This window comes from Salmo salar, chromosome 05 (assembly GCF_965601325.2).
Source record: "Salmo salar chromosome 05, fSalSal1, whole genome shotgun sequence".
In the NCBI taxonomy this organism is placed as follows: domain Eukaryota; kingdom Metazoa; phylum Chordata; class Actinopteri; order Salmoniformes; family Salmonidae; genus Salmo; species Salmo salar.
In genome coordinates, this window is record NC_138295.1 from 88,125,599 (window position 1) to 88,147,756 (window position 22,158).

The 22,158-nt window shown below is 43.1% G+C and overlaps 1 protein-coding gene across 3 annotated transcripts in view; it reads left to right on the forward strand.

Annotated features, from left to right (window-relative positions):
• The first annotated feature begins 3,318 nt into the window (after positions 1-3,318).
• Positions 3,319-22,158, forward strand: part of LOC106591355 (neurobeachin-like protein 2) — a 139,886-nt gene continuing 121,046 nt past the window's right edge. For 2 of the 3 annotated variants that reach the window (XM_082975883.1, XM_082975884.1), the window contains exon 1: positions 3,319-3,910. In XM_082975883.1, the coding sequence (XP_082832009.1) occupies positions 3,860-3,910 (51 nt within the window). In that variant the 5' untranslated portion in view covers positions 3,319-3,859. The remainder of the gene's footprint in view (positions 3,911-22,158) is intronic. The other variant, XM_082975886.1, reaches the window with a different exon arrangement.

Consider the following 22,158-nt stretch of genomic DNA (forward strand, 5'->3'; position numbering starts at 1 on the left):
TACTCCCCCTTCACAAAGGTGGTGATCTGTGTGACCTAAATCCTTATTGAACTATTTACAAACTCTCTTGCCTAGCAAAAATTCTAGAATCCTTGGAAAACCCTCAATTTAGATCCTTTTTAACTAGCGAATGTATTCTAAATGTACACCAGTCAGGTTTCAGACCAGATTAAAGCACCATCTTTGCTACTTCTTTGGTTTTAAATTATTTTCTTAATTGTTTGGATAAGAAGAAACACTGTGCGGCCTCTTTTATTGACCTGTCTAAAGCCTTCGACACTATGGATCACTCAGTACTTATCCAGAGGCTTTCGTCAATTGGCCTGGACCAGGCTGCATGCTGCTGGTTGGAAAATGATTTAAAGGAATGAAAGCAGTATGTATTTACAGATGGTGTTAAATCCATTTTCTGGACATAATAAAGGCAGTCCCGCAGTGATCGATTCTTCAGTTCTTTTGAGTATCCTCAAAAATCAAATAATCAAATCAAATGTTATTTGTCACATGCGCCGAATACAACAGGTGTAGACCTTACAGTGAAATGCTTACTTATAAGTTTAAGCAATAATGAAGAGTATTTTTTTAAGTCATTTAAAAAAATAATAATAATAATACAAACACAATAAAAGTTGTATTTTTGAAGCAACACAATAACATAACTATAGAGGCTATATACAGGGGGTACCGGTACCGAGTCAATGTGTGGGGGTACAGGTTAGTCAATGTGTGGGGGTACAGGTTAGTCAAGGTAATTGAGGAAATATGTACATGTAGGTAGGGATAAAGTGAATATGCATAGATAATAAACAGCAGCATAAAAGGGGGTCAATGCGAATAGTCTGGGTAGCCATTTGATTACCTGTTTAGCAGTCTTATGGTTTGGGGGTAGAAGCTGTTAAGCAGCCTTTTGGACCTAGATTTGACGCTTCGGTACCACTTGCCATGTGGTAGCAGAGAGAACAGTCTATGACTCGGGTGGCTGGAGTCTTGACCATTTTTAGGGTCTTCCTCTGACACTGCCTGGTATAGAGGTTCTGGATGGCACAAAGCTTGGCCCCAGTGATGTACTGGGACGTACGCACTACCATCTGTAGCGCTTTGCAGTCGGATGCCGAGTAGTTGCCATACCAGGCGGTGATGCAACCTGTCAGGATGCTCTCGATGGTGCAGCTATAGAACTTTTGAGGAGGACCCATGCCAAATCTTTTCAGTATAGCCTATGCTCCTGAATTCTTAACACAAATAATTATATTCTGGCACTGTCAGTCTATAATCAGCACGTGAGTGAGGGTGGCTTTGTAGTCATCCTTCATATATAGAGAGGCCCAGCTTGGCCACACAGAGGGCCACCCAGCCAGCACTGGGTAGTGGGTAGGTCCTGGTGTGGAATGTAGGCCATTGCCATGGCAATATTACAGCTGCCTGCCTGGAGGTTCTGTTGTGGCCATCCTCCTGTTGACCAGTGTTTTCCCCATTGAATTAGGAGTTAGAATACACATTTAATAGGATCTCTATGGTTGGCTCTGTGTTAAAAATTCACCATCACACACAATCACTATATTGGGTCAGTTGGTCATACAAGAAATATTGTTTTTTTCCCTTCTTACAAAAAATGTACTAAACCCAGACATTTGTATCTTGAGTCTTTATCAAAATAAATTGTCTATCCAATCCTATGTATATCAGTTATTATCAGCCTCTGGGGTATAATTTACAGTTCCTCTACAAAGATACAGATTATGGGACAGAGGAAATTGACTGTATGATGGATTAGATTGATTATCATAATGTTTTTTATTCATTTAACTAGGCAAGCCAGTTAAGAACAAATTCTTATTCACAATGACGGCCTACCCCGGCCAAACCCTAACCTGGACGACGCTGGGCCAATTGTGCGCCGCCCTATGGGACTCCCAATCACGTCCGGTTGTGATACAGCCTGGAATCGAACCAGGGTCTGTAGTGACGCCTTTAGCACTGAGATGCAGTGCCTTAGACCACTGTGCCGCTCTGGAGCCCCTGAGTGACTAGTGTGAGGTCATTGAGAGGCAGTGTTATCGCATAACATTGGCATGAGGATACCGGCCCGTGATACCAACCCCAATCCCTTCCAGTTCCAACCCGTTTCAACAGTGTGGTTTCACCGAAGCTCCACCTTTGACTAAACAGCTTTGAGTTGGTACGTTAAATTATCAGGAAGTCTTTGAAAATCTCTTTGAAAATCTGACCGTAAAAAAAACTCTACAAATATTGACTGGCTAAAGTAAAAGCTTGTCTGTCTTTTGTCATTTGTTTAATGAACCAGAAAATAAGGAGCCATCTGTACTGACACAATAAGGAAGCTCTTCCCTTCTGTATACACAACTAACTGTACATGTTCAATTACATATTTGTTTTTCAATGATATAGCCTATGTACACACAATCTCTCATGACGCAATTACGCAAGATTTTAGTTATTGGTTTCTGAGACTAATGTGTCTTTCTACCCCTCATTTGTTCAAATACATGAATTAACAAGATCCAGTATAGGAAATCCATACAGTGTACCATACAGTTCCCTGTTGAATAGATGTTTCACTGTAAGCCTGTACCTGTCATGGTTCTATATTTGTTTAATACCTTGTTTAATACCTCTGCTTTTATGGCTTTAGTGCTCTGTACTTCTTACTGACAGATATAAACAGTAGAATGGGGAGGGTTGGATGGCTGTGTTTATAGAGGAGAGAGAGAGATCCACAAGCCAAGTGGGCAATGGGCAAGACTCAAGAGAAACACACTATGGGCTGGTTTCCCCGGCACAGCCTAGTCCTGAACTAAACACCAAGCTCAATTAAGAATCCCCATTGAAAATGCTTTTAAGTCTAGTATTAGGAGTAATCTGTGTCAGGGAAACGGCCCCTACATGTCTGTTTATAGCATAGAAATGGATTTCTAGCTCTATTCCAATTAACCATAGGCTGATTCAAGTAATTAGGACAAATCCTTTGGGAACATTTGGCACAGACTATTGTCATTTCCCAGAAATCCCCACATTGCCTGTCAGTTCAATATGCACATTGTTCTCTCTTTTGAAGGATAATGATCCTCTTTATTATCTTTGTTTAGTTTGATGGGGATGTTAAGAATGTATTTTGTGAGATGCCAATGTTTTATTATGTTTGGGCTTCATCATCATATTCTATTTGATAACGTAAATATTATAACATACAACATGTTATAGCCTTTGTAAGTCCTGTATAAATGTTTAGTTATAACTTCTATATGGGCATTTTTAAAGGGTGGATGTATCTTTAAGAGTATTACCTGTCCATACTACAGTGCGCTCGCAGTCTGTCGCGAAGCCAGAGGGTTTGCTTGAACGTTCCAAAAAGTGGATGTTTAGGAGACTTCTACAGAACGGCGTGGAGTCAACGTCCTATCGCTTCGCTGCACATATGGAAGGAGATGAATAACTGTATATTAAGATGTAAACCGTATTATAATAAGATACCATCTGACTGCTGTGTCCGTGGGAATTACTTCGTAATTGGGGGATCATCATATTCATTCGGGTTTATTTTGCTCAGGAATTCCTGATCTGTTCTTGCTCTTGACATTATATCCACGGCAGATAGTTTTTTTCACCATGTCTTTTATAATTAATTTGGCAATCTGCTAAACTTTGGGGAGAGCGTACAATATTCTGTCAGTCGATCACTTTGGATACTGCGAGTTATGTTGCCAAGATGTTACAAGAGACCAATGTTTCGTCCTTTTTTCTGGAAACAATCTTAACGCTCTTATTGCAAACAAATGTAAAAGTACAATGATACATTTATACTGAAACCAAGGGATTATACACAGAAGGACGGAGGAGAATGGCTTCGAAGGAGAGGTTGAATGAGCTGTGGATTTTATATTACACTAAGGTAAGTTTAATGGGGGGGCTGACACCTGTTGTTGAATTGCAATTGTCCTATATTTGCTTGAAAGCTTTATTCGAAGGTATCAACGGAAAACATGACTGCAGTGCACGCTACAGTTGGCAACCATATTTGCCAATGCTTGTTGTTCTGACAGTAGCAGGCGGAATCGTATGAGGAAGTATTTGGGATTCATGCAGGATGTATTTTGAGCGTGTCGACTCATAATTTCACATCTGTCCATAAACAGGCAGTTTTATTCCGTGATATGCCAGCACTATCTACGGTTTAGTTTGTCTGATTTTGTTAAACATTGTTCTAATTCTATGCTAGTATAAACTTAGCGTCGACAACTCTACATATGGTTCCTTTACCTGCTGGCTACTGCCAAGGTCAGAGACGGAAGAGGAAGCGAGACACTCCACTCGCGGTTTCTTTCTGGTCCTATTAAAGGCAATGAGCTAAGTAGACCAGACTCTGCTACTGAATTGGTGTCTATGTGAGACCCACCCCGTTAAGTAGACCGGAACTGACTCTTTTTTTCAATGGTAAACTGCCTGAGTGAACTATCTTCATTTATCCACCATCTTTGGTCAGGTGGCCTCTTTACTTCCTGAATGTAGTTCCTTCTTGTCACATGTATGTTGTTCACTTTAGTGGAGTTGGGGTAGGCCTATAGATAGTTATCCTTCTCTTATTTGTTTAACAGAGATGATTTATTCAGGGATATGGCTCTTAGCATAGCTTAACATATTTGTAACATTGTATTGGCCGTGGTGTAGCGCAGTTTCACGGCCCCGCAAGCTCTGTACAATGGGGCATAGTGAAAAATGTGCCGTTTTATAGTCAAATGTCGTGGTATTTTACACATTTTTGCCATGAGGCTGAGAGAAAATTTTGCAGTTTTAAAGCAAATTTCCCCAAAACTCGTAAGCCGTGTGCTATGCCAGCGTGTATCAGTTTGTAGCCTACTGCACCAGCACCTGCTTGTGATACATTGTAGCCTACAATAACACAACTGTTGCAACAGTATTAGTATTTTCATCAGCATCACAAAACTCATTGTCTGAAATGTGCCGACAAATTAAAATGTGTGTTCTTGATATAGCCTAGACACACTAGCGGTCTGAATTGCAACCCTGACAGATTACACCCAGGTAGGCCTATAACAAACATTTCTATAAGAGTGGTTTATTTTAGAATTGGGTGTTACTACTAACTGGCAGTGGTCAGTCATCCATCCTTTTTCATGAATCCTGATTTGAATGAAAACATATTGCCTGGAAATTAATTAATGATACTAAATTATTCACTAGATTTTGCAATCTGTTTCAAATGCCTAAGGAAAAGTTGCAATGAGTACTGCAGTCTTTTCCTCTTATGTTATATGCCTATTTTGAGGTGCAGTTGGTTACATTCCCTTCTACACCCATGCAACCATACCTGGGCCTTTCTCTTCCTCTCACCCTCTACCTCATAGCTTGAGGCACTGGCAGGCATTGAGGGGTTAAACATGGCAGCAGACAAAGCAGATGGACCTGTTTCAGCAGGTAGAAGAGCAGACAGAGGGCCCCTCCCTCACTAGGCCTACCTCCTGTCCTGTTGGTTCACTAACAGAGGAGGGCCCCTCCCTCACTAGGCCTACCTCCTGTCCTGTTGGTTCACTAACAGAGGAGGGCCCCTCCCTCACTAGGCCTACCTCCTGTCCTGTTGGTTCACTAACAGAGGAGGGCCCCTCCCTCACTAGGCCTACCTCCTGTCCTGTTGGTTCACTAACAGAGGAGGGCCCCTCCCTCACTAGGCCTACCTCCTGTCCTGTTGGTTCACTAACAGAGGAGGGCCCCTCCCTCACTAGGCCTACCTCCTGTCCTGTTGGTTCACTAACAGAGGAGGGCCCCTCACTAGGTCTACCTCCTGTCCTGTTGGTTCACTAACAGAGGAGGGCCCCTCCCTCACTAGGCCTACCTCCTGTCCTGTTGGTTCACTAACAGAGGAGGGCCCCTCCCTCACTAGGCCTACCTCCTGTCCTGTTGGTTCACTAACAGAGGAGGGCCCCTCCCTCACTAGGCCTACCTCCTGTCCTGTTGGTTCACTAACAGAGGAGGGCCCCTCCCTCACTAGGCCTACCTCCTGTCCTGTTGGTTCACTAACAGAGGAGGGCCCCTCCCTCACTAGGCCTACCTCCTGTCCTGTTGGTTCACTAACAGAGGAGGGCCCCTCCCTCACTAGGCCTACCTCCTGTCCTGTTGGTTCACTAACAGAGGAGGGCCCCTCCCTCACTAGGCCTACCTCCTGTCCTGTTGGTTCACTAACAGAGGAGGGCCCCTCCCTCACTAGGCCTACCTCCTGTCCTGTTGGTTCACTAACAGAGGAGGGCCCCTCCCTCACTAGGCCTACCTCCTGTCCTGTTGGTTCACTAACAGAGGAGGGCCCCTCCCTCACTAGGCCTACCTCCTGTCCTGTTGGTTCACTAACAGAGGAGGGCCCCTCCCTCACTAGGCCTACCTCCTGTCCTGTTGGTTCACTAACAGAGGAGGGCCCCTCCCTCACTAGGCCTACCTCCTGTCCTGTTGGTTCACTAACAGAGGAGGGCCCCTCCCTCACTAGGCCTACCTCCTGTCCTGTTGGTTCACTAACAGAGGAGGGCCCCTCCCTCACTAGGCCTACCTCCTGTCCTGTTGGTTCACTAACAGAGGAGGGCCCCTCCCTCACTAGGCCTACCTCCTGTCCTGTTGGTTCACTAACAGAGGAGGGCCCCTCCCTCACTAGGCCTACCTCCTGTCCTGTTGGTTCACTAACAGAGGAGGGCCCCTCCCTCACTAGGCCTACCTCCTGTCCTGTTGGTTCACTAACAGAGGAGGGCCCCTCCCTCACTAGGCCTACCTCCTGTCCTGTTGGTTCACTAACAGTGGAGGGCCCCTCCCTCACTAGGCCTACCTCCTGTCCTGTTGGTTCACTAACAGTGGAGGGCCCCTCCCTCACTAGGCCTACCTCCTGTCCTGTTGGTTCACTAACAGAGGAGGGCCCCTCCCTCACTAGGCCTACCTCCTGTCCTGTTGGTTCACTAACAGAGGAGGGCCCCTCCCTCACTAGGTCTACCTCCTGTCCTGTTGGTTCACTAACAGAGGAGGGCCCCTCCCTCACTAGGCCTACCTCCTGTCCTGTTGGTTCACTAACAGAGGAGGGCCCCTCACTAGGTCTACCTCCTGTCCTGTTGGTTCACTAACAGAGGAGGGCCCCTCCCTCACTAGGCCTACCTCCTGTCCTGTTGGTTCACTAACAGAGGAGGGCCCCTCCCTCACTAGGCCTACCTCCTGTCCTGTTGGTTCACTAACAGAGGAGGGCCCCTCCCTCACTAGGCCTACCTCCTGTCCTGTTGGTTCACTAACAGTGGAGGGCCCCTCCCTCACTAGGCCTACCTCCTGTCCTGTTGGTTCACTAACAGAGGAGGGCCCCTCCCTCACTAGGCCTACCTCCTGTCCTGTTGGTTCACTAACAGTGGAGGGCCCCTCCCTCACTAGGCCTACCTCCTGTCCTGTTGGTTCACTAACAGAGGAGGGCCCCTCCCTCACTAGGCCTACCTCCTGTCCTGTTGGTTCACTAACAGAGGAGGGCCCCTCCCTCACTAGGCCTACCTCCTGTCCTGTTGGTTCACTAACAGTGGAGGGCCCCTCCCTCACTAGGCCTACCTCCTGTCCTGTTGGTTCACTAACAGAGGAGGGCCCCTCCCTCACTAGGCCTACCTCCTGTCCTGTTGGTTCACTAACAGAGGAGGGCCCCTCCCTCACTAGGCCTACCTCCTGTCCTGTTGGTTCACTAACAGAGGAGGGCCCCTCCCTCACTAGGCCTACCTCCTGTCCTGTTGGTTCACTAACAGAGGAGGGCCCCTCCCTCACTAGGCCTACCTCCTGTCCTGTTGGTTCACTAACAGAGGAGGGCCCCTCCCTCACTAGGCCTACCTCCTGTCCTGTTGGTTCACTAACAGAGGAGGGCCCCTCCCTCACTAGGCCTACCTCCTGTCCTGTTGGTTCACTAACAGAGGAGGGCCCCTCCCTCACTAGGCCTACCTCCTGTCCTGTTGGTTCACTAACAGAGGAGGGCCCCTCCCTCACTAGGCCTACCTCCTGTCCTGTTGGTTCACTAACAGAGGAGGGCCCCTCCCTCACTAGGCCTACCTCCTGTCCTGTTGGTTCACTAACAGTGGAGGGCCCCTCCCTCACTAGGCCTACCTCCTGTCCTGTTGGTTCACTAAGAGAGGAGGGCCCCTCCCTCACTAGGCCTACCTCCTGTCCTGTTGGTTCACTAACAGAGGAGGGCCCCTCCCTCACTAGGCCTACCTCCTGTCCTGTTGGTTCACTAACAGAGGAGGGCCCCTCCCTCACTAGGCCTACCTCCTGTCCTGTTGGTTCACTAACAGAGGAGGGCCCCTCCCTCACTAGGCCTACCTCCTGTCCTGTTGGTTTACTAACAGCCCACATAGTCTGCATCCCAAATGGAACCCTATTCCCTATATAGTACACTGCTTTTGACCAGGGCCTGCATAGGGAATAGGGTGTCGTTGAGGATGCAACCCCATTGCTGTTGGTTTGGATGCCCACACACAGTACATCTGGGTGGGGTCACATTTAGGGCCGGGACGATACCAGTATCTCAATATTTTTTTCCATGGCAAAAATGTAAACACGACGCAGACCAAACTCGTTGGTCCTTTAACCTGCTGGATGTAACATACTGTGTGCTGTAGTTTGGAAAATAAATACATGTGACTCTGGATGACAACATAATGATGTTTGTTTCCAACATTACGGCTGTTTTCCTAAACCCGCTTGGTATTTTGTTTCCTTGCCTCTCTACTACTGAGTATCTCTATATACTGCTTTTGTCCCAGCCCTAGTCACATTGGTTGTTTGCATTAGTTTTGAAATGGGACATTGTCATTGTTTAATAAGTGTTTAATAATATGCATGCAGAGTGGGTGCCAGTGTTTGAATATTATCTGGTGCATCAGTCTTCTAAGTCAGGGTTTCCCAAACTTGGTCCTGGGCCCCCCCTGGGTACACATTTAGTTTTTTTGCCCCTAGAACATCACAGCTGATTCAAATAATCAAAGCTTGATGATGAGTTGGTTATTTGAATCAGCTGTGTAGCGCTAGGACAAAAACCAGAACGGGCACCCAGGGGGGCCCCAGGACCGAGTTTGGGAAACCCTTGTCTAAGTGAGGCTTTATTACTCATGGTATTTATGGTGACCCCATTGTCTGCAGGTTAAACCTTTACTGGATGTTCTAACAACTACTGTTAGATGAACATAGCCTATTTGACTTGTTCTTTAGACTGGCAAATCAACAGTAATGATCTGATTAACCTGTGTGAGAGAAAGGTAGACTATTGACTAGTGTGTTCTAGACTGGGCATTGGACAAGACTTAACAGACTAGTGTGTTCCAGACAACCTTGGCCACCACAGGTGTAGGCCCCCATACTGTCTCTGTCTCTGTCTCTCTCCCTCTCTCTTACTCTGGGACTCTCTCTCTGACCACTGTCTCAGTTGGTGTACTGCTGAGCTCAGTGCTATGTTGTGTCTGCCCATCTGTGTCTAGCATCGGGTCATGACAGTCACCGCTGTACCATGTCAACCACTTCCTCCTGATCTGTCTCTCTGTGTGCGTCTCAAATAGCACCCTATGCCCTATATAGTGCACTACTTTTGACCAGGGCCCATAGGGCTCTGGTCAAAAGTAGTGAGCTATGTAGGGAATAGGGTGCCATTTGGGACACAATATCTCTGGATTTTGGAGGACAACTGTGATGTCATGGAGCCACTTCCTTTCCTCATGAACCTTTCAGACTGACAGAGACGACTGCATTTACTCTGTTCAGCAGGGTTTTACAACACACAGGCTGGGCATCAGGTAGTTTTGCGAGGTAGTAAGATTACTATTTTGCATGTGTAGGATGGCTTGCAAATGAACAGAACCCAACCAACACATTGTGGTTGTAAATGAAATGAACACAGCCAAAGGGCACCCTATTCCCATAAAGTGCACTACTTTTCACCAGAGCCCTATTGACCATTTCAGTATATGTCATTCAAAGTCTGTCGCACTTAAATCCTGGAGGTAAATGAGGACCGACACTGACGATATTGACCTTCATTTCGACATAGAACAACAGAAAGGGGGTTCACACTCTCAGATGATTTCACAACATTACACTGTATGGTAATAATCACCTGCTGTGACTGTTTCTACTCAGTGAATGGACTGAGATGAGGTAGGCTGAAAGAACAGACGAGGTGTCACTCTACAACAACTTAACAGGTGACTTAACATTCACCTGTCCCTCCTATAGTCTCAATGAGAATGCATTGTTCTAGCTCTTTAGTTCAGTACCTGTAAGTCAAGTTAACATCTTCTATAGTATCATGTTTAAACTGGATGTCTGCCTGCGTACCTGTGTCTGACACTCACTATGGTGTCACTGTATGAACCAAATGGAGCAGGAAGATATCTGAAACTATTTGAAGAAAGTATTTGACAATGTCTGCGTCCTAAATAGTTCCCTATCCTGTATATAGGCCCATAGGGTTCTGGTCAAAAGTAGTGCACTACATAGGGAACATGCTACCATTAGGACACACAGTGTTTGAGCTTGCATTCGATGTGCACTTCAATGTCAGGAGTTGACTGTATTCAAAATGCTCACACGCTGAATGCATGAGTCCTAGCCATCGCTCTGCGTCTCCAGAATCTGGAATAGAACATATGACTTGCACTGGCACGTCAGTGACTGGAGCTGTGCGTCCTCTGATTTGTGCAATACATTCTTTACACACATCTTAATCAGACCCAGATTCAGCGCTTACATAAAGCTTAGCAATCCTTTGCACATGTACCTGCACCTCGCTGTGCATGCAGTGGCTGTGTCCCCAACATGGCCCATAGGGGTCTGGTTAAACTACGTATTATATAGAGAATGGCCCATAGGGGTCTGGTTAAACTACGTATTATATAGAGAATGGCCCATAGGGGTCTGGTTAAACTACGTATTATATAGAGAATGGCCCATAGGGGTCTGGTTAAACTACCTATTATATAGAGAATGGCCCTGGTTAAACTACGTATTATATAGAGAATGGCCCATAGGGGTCTGGTTAAACTACGTATTATATAGAGAATGGCCCATAGGGGTCTGGTTAAACTACCTATTATATAGAGAATGGCCCATAGGGGTCTGGTTAAACTACCTATTATATAGAGAATGGCCCATAGGGGTCTGGTTAAACTACCTATTATATAGAGAATGGGCCATAGGGGTCTGGTTAAACTACCTATTATATAGAGAATGGCCCATAGGGGTCTGGTTAAACTACGTATTATATAGAGAATGGCCCTGGTTAAACTATGTATTATATAGAGAATGGCCCATAGGGTTCTGGTTAAACTACGTATTATATAGAGAATGGCCCTGGCTAAACTACGTATTATATAGAGAATGGCCCATAGGGGTCTGGTTAAACTACGTATTATATAGAGAATGGCCCTGGTTAAACTACGTATTATATAGAGAATGGCCCATAGGGGTCTGGTTAAACTGTTTATTATATAGAGAATGGCCCATAGCGGTCTGGTTAAACTACCTATTATATAGAGAATGGCCCATAGGGGTCTGGTTAAACTACCTATTATATAGAGAATGGCCCTGGTTAAACTACGTATTATATAGAGAATGGCCCATAGGGGTCTGGTTAAACTACCTATTATATAGAGAATGGCCCTGGTTAAACTACGTATTATATAGAGAATGGCCCATAGGGGTCTGGTTAAACTACGTATTATATAGAGAATGGCCCTGGTTAAACTACGTATTATATAGAGAATGGCCCATAGGGGTCTGGTTAAACTACGTATTATATAGAGAATGGCCCATAGGGGTCTGGTTAAACTACGTATTATATAGAGAATGGCCCATAGGGGTCTGGTTAAACTACGTATTATATAGAGAATGGCCCTGGTTAAACTACGTATTATATAGAGAATGGCCCATAGGGGTCTGGTTAAACTACGTATTATATAGAGAATGGCCCATAGGGGTCTGGTTAAACTACCTATTATATAGAGAATGGCCCATAGGGGTCTGGTTAAACTACGTATTATATAGAGAATGGCCCATAGGGCCCTGGTTAAACTACGTATTATATAGAGAATGGCCCATAGGGGTCTGGTTAAACTACGTATTATATAGAGAATGGCCCATAGGGGTCTGGTTAAACTGTTTATTATATAGAGAATGGCCCATAGCGGTCTGGTTAAACTACCTATTATATAGAGAATGGCCCTGGTTAAACTACGTATTATATAGAGAATGGCCCATAGGGGTCTGGTTAAACTACGTATTATATAGAGAATGGTCCTGGTTAAACTACGTATTATATAGAGAATGGCCCATAGGGGTCTGGTTAAACTACGTATTATATAGAGAATGGCCCTGGTTAAACTACGTATTATATAGAGAATGGCCCATAGGGGTCTGGTTAAACTACGTATTATATAGAGAATGGCCCTGGTTAAACTACGTATTATATAGAGAATGGCCCATAGCGGTCTGGTTAAACTACGTATTATATAGAGAATGGCCCATAGGGGTCTGGTTAAACTACGTATTATATAGAGAATGGCCCATAGGGGTCTGGTTAAACTACGTATTATATAGAGAATGGCCCATAGGGGTCTGGTTAAACTACGTATTATATAGAGAATGGCCCATAGGGGTCTGGTTAAACTACGTATTATACTGAGAATGGCCCATAGGGGTCTGGTTAAACTACGTATTATATAGAGAATGGCCCATAGGGGTCTGGTTAAACTGTTTATTATATAGAGAATGGCCCATAGCGATCTGGTTAAACTACGTATTATACTGAGAATGGCCCATAGGGGTCTGGTTAAACTGTTTATTATATAGAGAATGGCCCATAGGGGTCTGGTTAAACTACGTATTATATAGAGAATGGCCCTGGTTAAACTACGTATTATATAGAGAATGGCCCATAGGGGTCTGGTTAAACTACGTATTATATAGAGAATGGCCCATAGCGGTCTGGTTAAACTATGTATTATATAGAGAATGGCCCATAGGGGTCTGGTTAAACTGTTTATTATATAGAGAATGGCCCATAGGGGTCTGGTTAAACTATGTATTATATAGAGAATGGCCCTGGTTAAACTACGTATTATATAGAGAATAGGGTGCCATTTTGGAACGCAGTCAGTGAAATATCTCTCTTGTTTATCTTGGAGGGGAAACAACAGATTTAGGCTATTGGCTGCTCTTCGGTGCTGCATATCTCTAACCTGTTTTTAAAGGGGAAATCTGGGATTTAAACAACAGGTTCTGATTGGGTAAAACAGTTCAACTAAATTCATAAGGATGATTTTAAAACTATTTCAAGGCATCAGCACATCCTCAGTGTTGTCATGCAGGTACGGACATGCAGTGCCTTCAGAAAGTATTCATAACTCTGGACTTATTCCACATTTTGTTGTGTTACAGCTTGAATTCAAAATGGATTGAATATATATATATATATATATATATATATATATTTTTTTTTTTCTCTCACCCATCTACACACACACAATACCCCATAATGACATCACAATACCCCATAATGACATCATAATACCCCATAATAACAAAGTGAAAACATGGTTTTAGAAAAGTTAGCAAATGTATTAAAAAAGAAATGCAGAAATATCTCATTTACATTCACTACCGTTCAAAAGTTTGTGGTCACTTAGAAATGTCCTTGTTTTTGAAAGAAAATACATTTTTTTGTTCATTAGAATAACATCAAATTGATCAGAAATACAGTGTAGACATTGTTAATGTTGTACATGACTATTGTAGCTGGAAACGGCAGATTTTGTTTATGGAATATCTACATAGGCGTACAGAGGCCCATTATCAGTAACCATCACTCCTGTGTTCCAATAGCACGTTGTGTTAGCTAATCCAAGTTTATCATTTTAAAAGGCTAATTGATCATTAGAAAACCCTTCTTCAATTATGTTAGCACAGCTGAAAACGGTTGTCCTGATTAAAGAATTAATAAAACTGGCCTTCTTTAGACTAGTTGAGTATCTGGAGCATCAGCATTTGTGGGTTCGATTACAGTTTCTGGTCAATTTTATGTTATTTTAATCCACCAAAAATGTGCTCTTCTTTCAAAATAAGGACATTTCTAAGTGACCACAAACTTTTGAACGGTAGTGTCAGTATTCACACCCCTGAGTCAATACATGTTAGAATCACTTTTGGCAGTGATTACAGCTGTGAGTCTTTCTGGTCAAGTCTCTAAGAGCTTTGGACACCTGGATTGTACAATATTTGCAAATTAATATTAAAAAATTCTTCAAGCTCTGTCAAGTTGGTTGTTGATCATTGCTAGACAGCCATTTTTCTAGTCTTGCTATAGATTTTTAAAGCCAAAACTGTAACTAGGCCACTCAGGAACATTCAATGTTGTCTTGGTAACCAACTCCAGGGTATATGTGGCCTTGTTTTAGTGTATTGTCCTGCTGAAAGGTTGAATTTGTCTCCCAGTGTCTGTTGGAAAGTAGACTGAACCAGGTTTTCCTCTGGGAGTTTGCCTGTGCTTCGCTCTATTCCCTTTCGTTTCATTCTAAGAAACTCCTTAGTCCTTGCCGATGACAAGCATACCCATAACATGATGCAGCCACCACCATGCTTGAAAATATGAAGCGTGGTACTCAGTGACATGTTGGATTTGACCCAAACATAATAGTTTGTATTCAGGACATAAAATAATATTTTTAGCAGTTTTACTTTAGTGCCTTATTGCAAAGAGGATGCATGTTCTGGAATATATTTTTTGTTGACATTATGGGGTATTGTGTATATGCCAGTGACACATCTAAATGTAATCCATTTTTAAATTCAGGCTGTAACACAACAACATGTGGAAAAAGTCAAGGGGCGTGTGTGTGAATATTTTCTGAAGGCTCTGTATACAGTCACAATGATCTGATCATTAAAAGAGAGATTGTGGACTAGTCAGATCTTGTCAGATGGCTGTGTAGAGTTATGTACATTCTCAAGAGGCGGCTGTCTGCTATTGGACCCCAAGGTTATTGATTGTTCTTTTGTCTGTCTTCATATATGTCATTACCGTTAGGGTGTACTGTAATAACAGGTTGAAGTGTTCATGAAAGTATGGACTGGTGCATCAATAGACAGCTATTTGAGAGAAAATATACAAATGAAGGCGGGTTCATAACACGGGGGAGTACTCGCCTACCTGACCGCACATGTAGTCCTAAATGTTATGTACAAGACCAGAGCACAGTGATACTGACCTGAATGTTATGTACAAGACCAGAGCAGTGATACTGACCTGAATGTTATGTACAAGACCAGAGCACAGTGATACTGACCTGGATGTTATGTACAGGACCAGAGCATAGAGATACTGACCTGAAGGTTATGTACAGGACCAGAGCACAGTGATACTGACCTGAATGTTATGTACAGGACCGGAGCATAGAGATACTGACCTGAATGTTATGTACAAGACCAGAGCACAGTGATACTGACCTGAATGTTATGTACAGGACCAGAGCATAGAGATACTGACCTGAAGGTTATGTACAAGACCAGAGCACAGTGATACTGACCTGAAGGTTATGTACAAGACCAGAGCACAGTGATACTGACCTGAATGTTATGTACAAGACCAGAGCATAGAGATACTGACCTGAATGTTATGTACAAGACCAGAGCATAGAGATACTGACCTGAATGTTATGTACAGGACCAGAGCACAGTGATACTGACCTGAAGGTGATGTACAGGACCAGAGCATAGAGATACTGTAGCTGATGACCTCCAGAGGTAGTGACGTGGTGATGTCAGCCCTTCCACTGTTCCCCTGCCTGTGGGAGAGGAACATGGACCCTGGTCAAAAGTAGGGTCCACGGAGATGGGAAAACACACGTTTCTGGAGGATCAGGGGTAATTATGAGAAATTGAAGCAGTGAGCTGCTGCCTATCTGGAAAAGGAAACGGGTATAATCACTCTGTCAGTAATTATCCTGGTGACTGTTCATCTAGCTAATGACTGCCTGTGTTGGAGCAGAGCTGTAACTGACCATGGTGACAACCCCACTGTCACTCAGCTGCAGCAAAACCCTACACCACACCCTCCTATTAGACTTTACATGTGCAGCCCATAGGGCTCTGATGAGCAGGGATAAGGTATCATACTCCATCAGCCCTCCAGCTTCATCTGGTCTTCCCTAGTTCCCTGGCTGTGTCCCAACTGGCTCCCTATTCCCTAGATAGTGAACTATAGGCCCTGGTCAAAGGTAGTGCACTATGGAGGGAATAGGGTGCCATTTGGGACGTAGGCTCTGATTAGGATCCCTCCTGCACTGCAGCCTCCCTGGCCAGAGTCTGTTTACCAACAAGCAGCTGAATTAGGAAACCCAAAGTGCTCTTTGTTCCCCCTTCGCTGGTGCATGTCAGGAGGCTGGAGCGCCCCAGAATGTCAAGCAGCTCAGGGCAGCACAGCTGCACAGTCCGTCCCACATCCTCCTCCCGCCTTGGCAGCCATTTAACGCGTAAAGTTTTCCCTAGGTACAGATCTAGGATCAGCGTCCCCTCCCCTAATCCTAACCTTAACAGTTAGTGGGGAAAATGAAAAACTGACCGAAGATCAGCATCGAGGGACAACTTCACCCTTCACCTTGGCAGCCAGAGAGTAGTAGAGAGATCAGTGCAAATTACATTTTGGATTATAATGTCAATAGTCATGGTATACACTTTTTAAATGTTTTATTTAACCTTTATTTAACACGTGGTTTTGTTTACAACAGTGTTGAAACAGGCTTTATAGTAGTAGTTGTGACATACTGTTTTGAGGATGTGAAATAGGCCTACTGTTGCATTATGGGTAAGTTGTTGTCATCATCTGCATTAGTAATAAAGCTGTGTTTATCAGAGGTCAGGCATTGGCTCAGGTGTCCAGGCATTGGCTCAGGGGACTTGGGAGGTGAAAAGGGAAGGGCTAGTAGGGGGACATTTACCAGGTGTTTGGCTCCAATGACATTACCTGCTACTGTGTGGCATTGGATGCATTCCATTCCAAATGGCACTCTATTCCCTTTATAGTGCACTACTTTTAACCAGGGCTCTGGTCAAAAGTAGTGCACTACATAGGGAATAGGGTGCCATTTGGGACACCACGTTGCCTTCTGTTGTACTACTTTGTGCTCATTTCCTGTATCTGTAAATATCTTTTAGATTCCACTTGTATTTGTGGTTTGTAACTTTGAAATGTAAGGAAGTTCTCCTTTTTGTACTTCAGCTTGAAATAAGGGAACTATTGGTAAGAGGAGGAACATAGGGTAGTGGAATACTAGGCTCTATATGGATGGAACATGGACGTTTCACAATATGTAGGATATTACCAAGATTAATGTAGTCAGTATTCACCCATGCAAGATGGTTTGACTGTAGTTTTAAGTCTGAATCACAGTGCTGTTTCAGCTTGTTAGTGTTTGTTGATATTATGTCCCTGGTGTACAGTACAGTACAGGACCATGTCCATCTGATGATCTGGGTGATGGGAGCATGGCCAGACATGATGTGCCTTCCCAGATCTACAGTACGTTCAGATATGAACTTGTGGTTATTATCACCTAATCTGTGTGCCCTGGTTAAGCAGGAAGCTTGAGCTTCCCAGATCTACCGTACGTTCAGATATGAACTTGTGGTTATTATCACCTAATCTGTGTGCCCTGGTTAAGCAGGAAGCTTGAGCTTCCCAGATCTACAGTACGTTCAGATATGAACTTGTGGTTATTATCACCTAATCTGTGTGCCCTGGTTAAGCAGGAAGCTTGAGCTTCCCAGATCTACCGTACGTTCAGATATGAACTTGTGGTTATTATCACCTAATCTGTGTGCCCTGGTTAAGCAGGAAGCTTGAGCTTCCCAGATCAACAGTATGTTCAAAAGAAGGCTGATCAGATATTTTGATCTCCACAGCATATCATCAGACACTTTGTTATTGTTGAATTGAGTTGGATGATGATGATGATGCAGATGTTCTTACTTGATGTGTTTATCTTCGTCATCCTTATTCAATTTGGGGCTCATCTGTAAAAGAGACTTTGGTCTCAGTATGACTCCCCTGATTTTAAAATAAAGGTGAAATAAATCAGTCAATACAAACACCAGCTGCAGTTAGAGTATCTCAGAAAGGCCCTGAACTAAATCTATTGGCGTCTCTGCTGGAGCGGCTATTGTGCTGTCTCTTACCGCGTGTTGTTGGAAAGCCAAAGTAATATGAAGATTGGGACACACAAGTGAAGCTTCATGATAATCCTCGATGGATTTAACGTGAAAATGTTTGTCCAATAAACAAATTACTTTCATGGACACGTGGTTTTGTTTCTGAATTTTAGTTTGTTTGACATTTTTGGCAAGGTGAAACCAACCAGACCAGATAAACACACACACAATGTAACAAATAATCTAACTCTGATTGGAACTATAGCTGAAAACTGTGTGAAAAGGCCCTGATTCCATTACTAGCCATGGTACGACTCCAAAGCTTTTTACAGGAATGCGGTTGTGTAGAAAGCCTTGTCTTTGTCATATCATAGCTAAGTTGATTAGGCCGTGTGTCTCTCAAACTGTAACACACAGTAATAAGTGTTGTAAGTCCCAGGCTTGCTTCCTACTGTTGTGGCCCAATCCACAAGCTGTAATACTTTGTTTTGATTGCATCTTTGCCGTGAATAGAGCAACAACACCTTCATCACTTCCTTTATGTCAGTTAAACCCAGAGAACACAGAAAAGGTCATTGGTTTTGTCATAGCGAGGTGAACACTTTAATGCTGGGAATTGAGACACAGACAATGGTAAAATCCTTTTTATGTTTTGTCATGGCAAAGTAGAGTCATTTTTTCTAGAGATTGAGAGATTTTTAAAACCAGCATGATGAAATCCCATTGAGGTCGACATAAAGCTTCCAGCAACCTGATGAATGAGACAACTAATGCGGCTGAGTGGGTGTGTAGAGATAATTTCTGAATACAGTAAGACTGAAAACGCAGAGACATTGTGTTAAGTTATAAAGGAGCTACTCCCTCTGTAAGCACTCTGTCATTGCATCATAATATGAGTCAGCCAGTCTCTAGTACCATTAGTCTGACTAGTCAGCTGTGGATTTGTGGAAGGCCGCCCGCCTTATTATTGGACGCCCACAAGACTAGATACTAGATAGATCAGCTTGATTGTAGGTAAGGCATATGTAGCCCAAGTGCCAGTCTGTTGGTGCTATTATTATGCCAGCTCCTTGCTGTCATTGTCAAGCCAAACATGACAATGAGTGACAAGGACTTTTCATGATACAGTGGTTCCTCATTATGCATTTTGGGTCCCTTGGTTTTTATATGACCATGTGGTTCCTATGACAGATTTTGATGCGAGCCACCCTTGCCTTGTGGCATTCTTCAACGAAGATGGCTGACAAAACATTACGGTCGAACCAGATGTAAGTTGTCATAACGAGTCAAGCAAAACATGTCGCTGGACCAGACAGGTCTTACTTGCTACTCAAGGTAATAAAGTAATGACTTTTCAAATAAGTTACCTTACACGTTATGTTGGCTGATAATCTGTTAGCTATGCTGTCCTTACGAACCACATAGCATATCATTACAGCAGTATGTACCAGTATGTTAGCTATGCTATCCTTACGAACCACATAGCATATCATTACAGCAGTATGTACCAGTATGTTAGCTATGCTATCCTTACGAACCACATAGCATATCATTACAGCAGTATGTACCAGTATGTTAGCTATGCTATCCTTACGAACCACATAGCATATCATTACAGCAGTATGTACCAGTATGTTAGCTATGCTATCCTTACGAACCACATAGCATATCATTACAGCAGTATGTACCAGTTTGTTAGCTATGCTATCCTTACGAACCACATAGCATATCATTACAGCAGTATGTACCAGTATGTTAGCTATACTGTCCTTACGAACCACATAGCATATCATTACAGCAGTATGTACCAGTATGTTAGCTATGCTATCCTTACGAACCACATAGCATATCATTACAGCAGTATGTACCAGTATGTTAGCTATGCTATCCTTACGAACCACATAGCATATCATTACAGCAGTATGTACCAGTATGTTAGCTATACTGTCCTTACGAACCACATAGCATATCATTACAGCAGTATGTACCAGTATGTTAGCTATGCTATCCTTACGAACCACATAGCATATCATTACAGCAGTATGTACCAGTATGTTAGCTATGCTATCCTTACGAACCACATAGCATATCATTACAGCAGTATGTACCAGTATGTTAGCTATACTGTCCTTACGAACCACATAGCATATCATTACAGCAGTATGTACCAGTATGTTAGCTATACTGTCCTTACGAACCACATAGCATATCATTACAGCAGTATGTACCGGTATGTTAGCTAGCTACCTAACGTTAGTAGTTATACATCAAACTTGCCAGTAAATTAACTATAGGCTATCTAACTACCCAACGTTTACTGACTTGATTATTCTCGTCATTCTTAGCTTAGCTAAATGGTATAGTCGTTGTGCTCTCTCAATGGATATTCAGGTGCTTTTGTAAATTGGCTCTGGCTATCTATAGGCTGGACAATAGAACGAGTCAAAATGCACCCGAGGCTGAAAAATGTCTTAAGACGTCTTACTTCCACGTCTCAGAGCAAGTGACATCACCGATTGAAACGCTATTAGTGCGCACGCCGCTAACTAGCTAGCCATTTCACACCGGTTACACCCGAGTTGAAAAAACCCAGAAATATACACATTGCGATATTTGGCAAAATAGAACAGCTTGAATATAACCCCACTAGATACAGAACAGTTTGAATATAACTCCACTAGATACAGAACAGTTTGAATATAACCCCACTAGATACAGAACAGTTTGAATATAACTCCACTAGATACAGAACAGTTTGAATATAACCCCACTAGATACAGAACAGCTTGAATATAACCCCACTAGATACAGAACAGCTTGAATATAACCCCACTAGATACAGAACAGCTTGAATATAACCCCACTAGATACAGAACAGCTTGAATATAACCCCACTAGATACAGAACAGCTTGAATATAACCCCACTAGCTACAGAACAGTTTGAATATAACCCCACTAGATACAGAACAGCTTGAATATAACCCCACTAGATACAGAACAGCTTGAATATAACCCCACTAGATACAGAACAGCTTGAATATAACCCCACTAGATACAGAACAGTTTAAATATAACCCCACTAGATACAGAACAGCTTGAATATAACCCCACTAGATACAGAACAGCTTGAATATAACCCCACTAGATACAGAACAGTTTGAATATAACCCCACTAGATACAGAACAGCTTGAATATAACCCCACTAGATACAGAACAGTTTGAATATAACCCCACTAGATACAGAACAGTTTGAATATAACCCCACTAGATACAGAACAGCTTAAATATAACCCCACTAGATACAGAACAGCTTGAATATAACCCCACTAGATACAGAACAGTTTGAATATAACCCCACTAGATACAGAACAGTTTGAATATAACCCCACTAGATACAGAACAGTTTGAATATAACCCCACTAGATACAGAACAGTTTGAATATAACCCCACTAGATACAGAACAGCTTGAATATAACCCCACTAGATACAGAACAGTTTGAATATAACCCCACTAGATACAGAACAGCTTGAATATAACCCCACTAGCTACAGAACAGTTTGAATATAACCCCACTAGATACAGAACAGCTTGAATATAACCCCACTAGATACAGAACAGTTTGAATATAACCCCACTAGATACAGAACAGCTTGAATATAACCCCACTAGATACAGAACAGCTTAAATATAACCCCACTAGATACAGAACAGCTTGAATATAACCCCACTAGATACAGAACAGCTTGAATATAACCCCACTAGATACAGAACAGTTTGAATATAACCCCACTAGATACAGAACAGTTTGAATATAACCCCACTAGATACAGAACAGTTTGAATATAACCCCACTAGATACAGAACAGCTTAAATATAACCCCACTAGATACAGAACAGCTTGAATATAACCCCACTAGATACAGAACAGCTTGAAT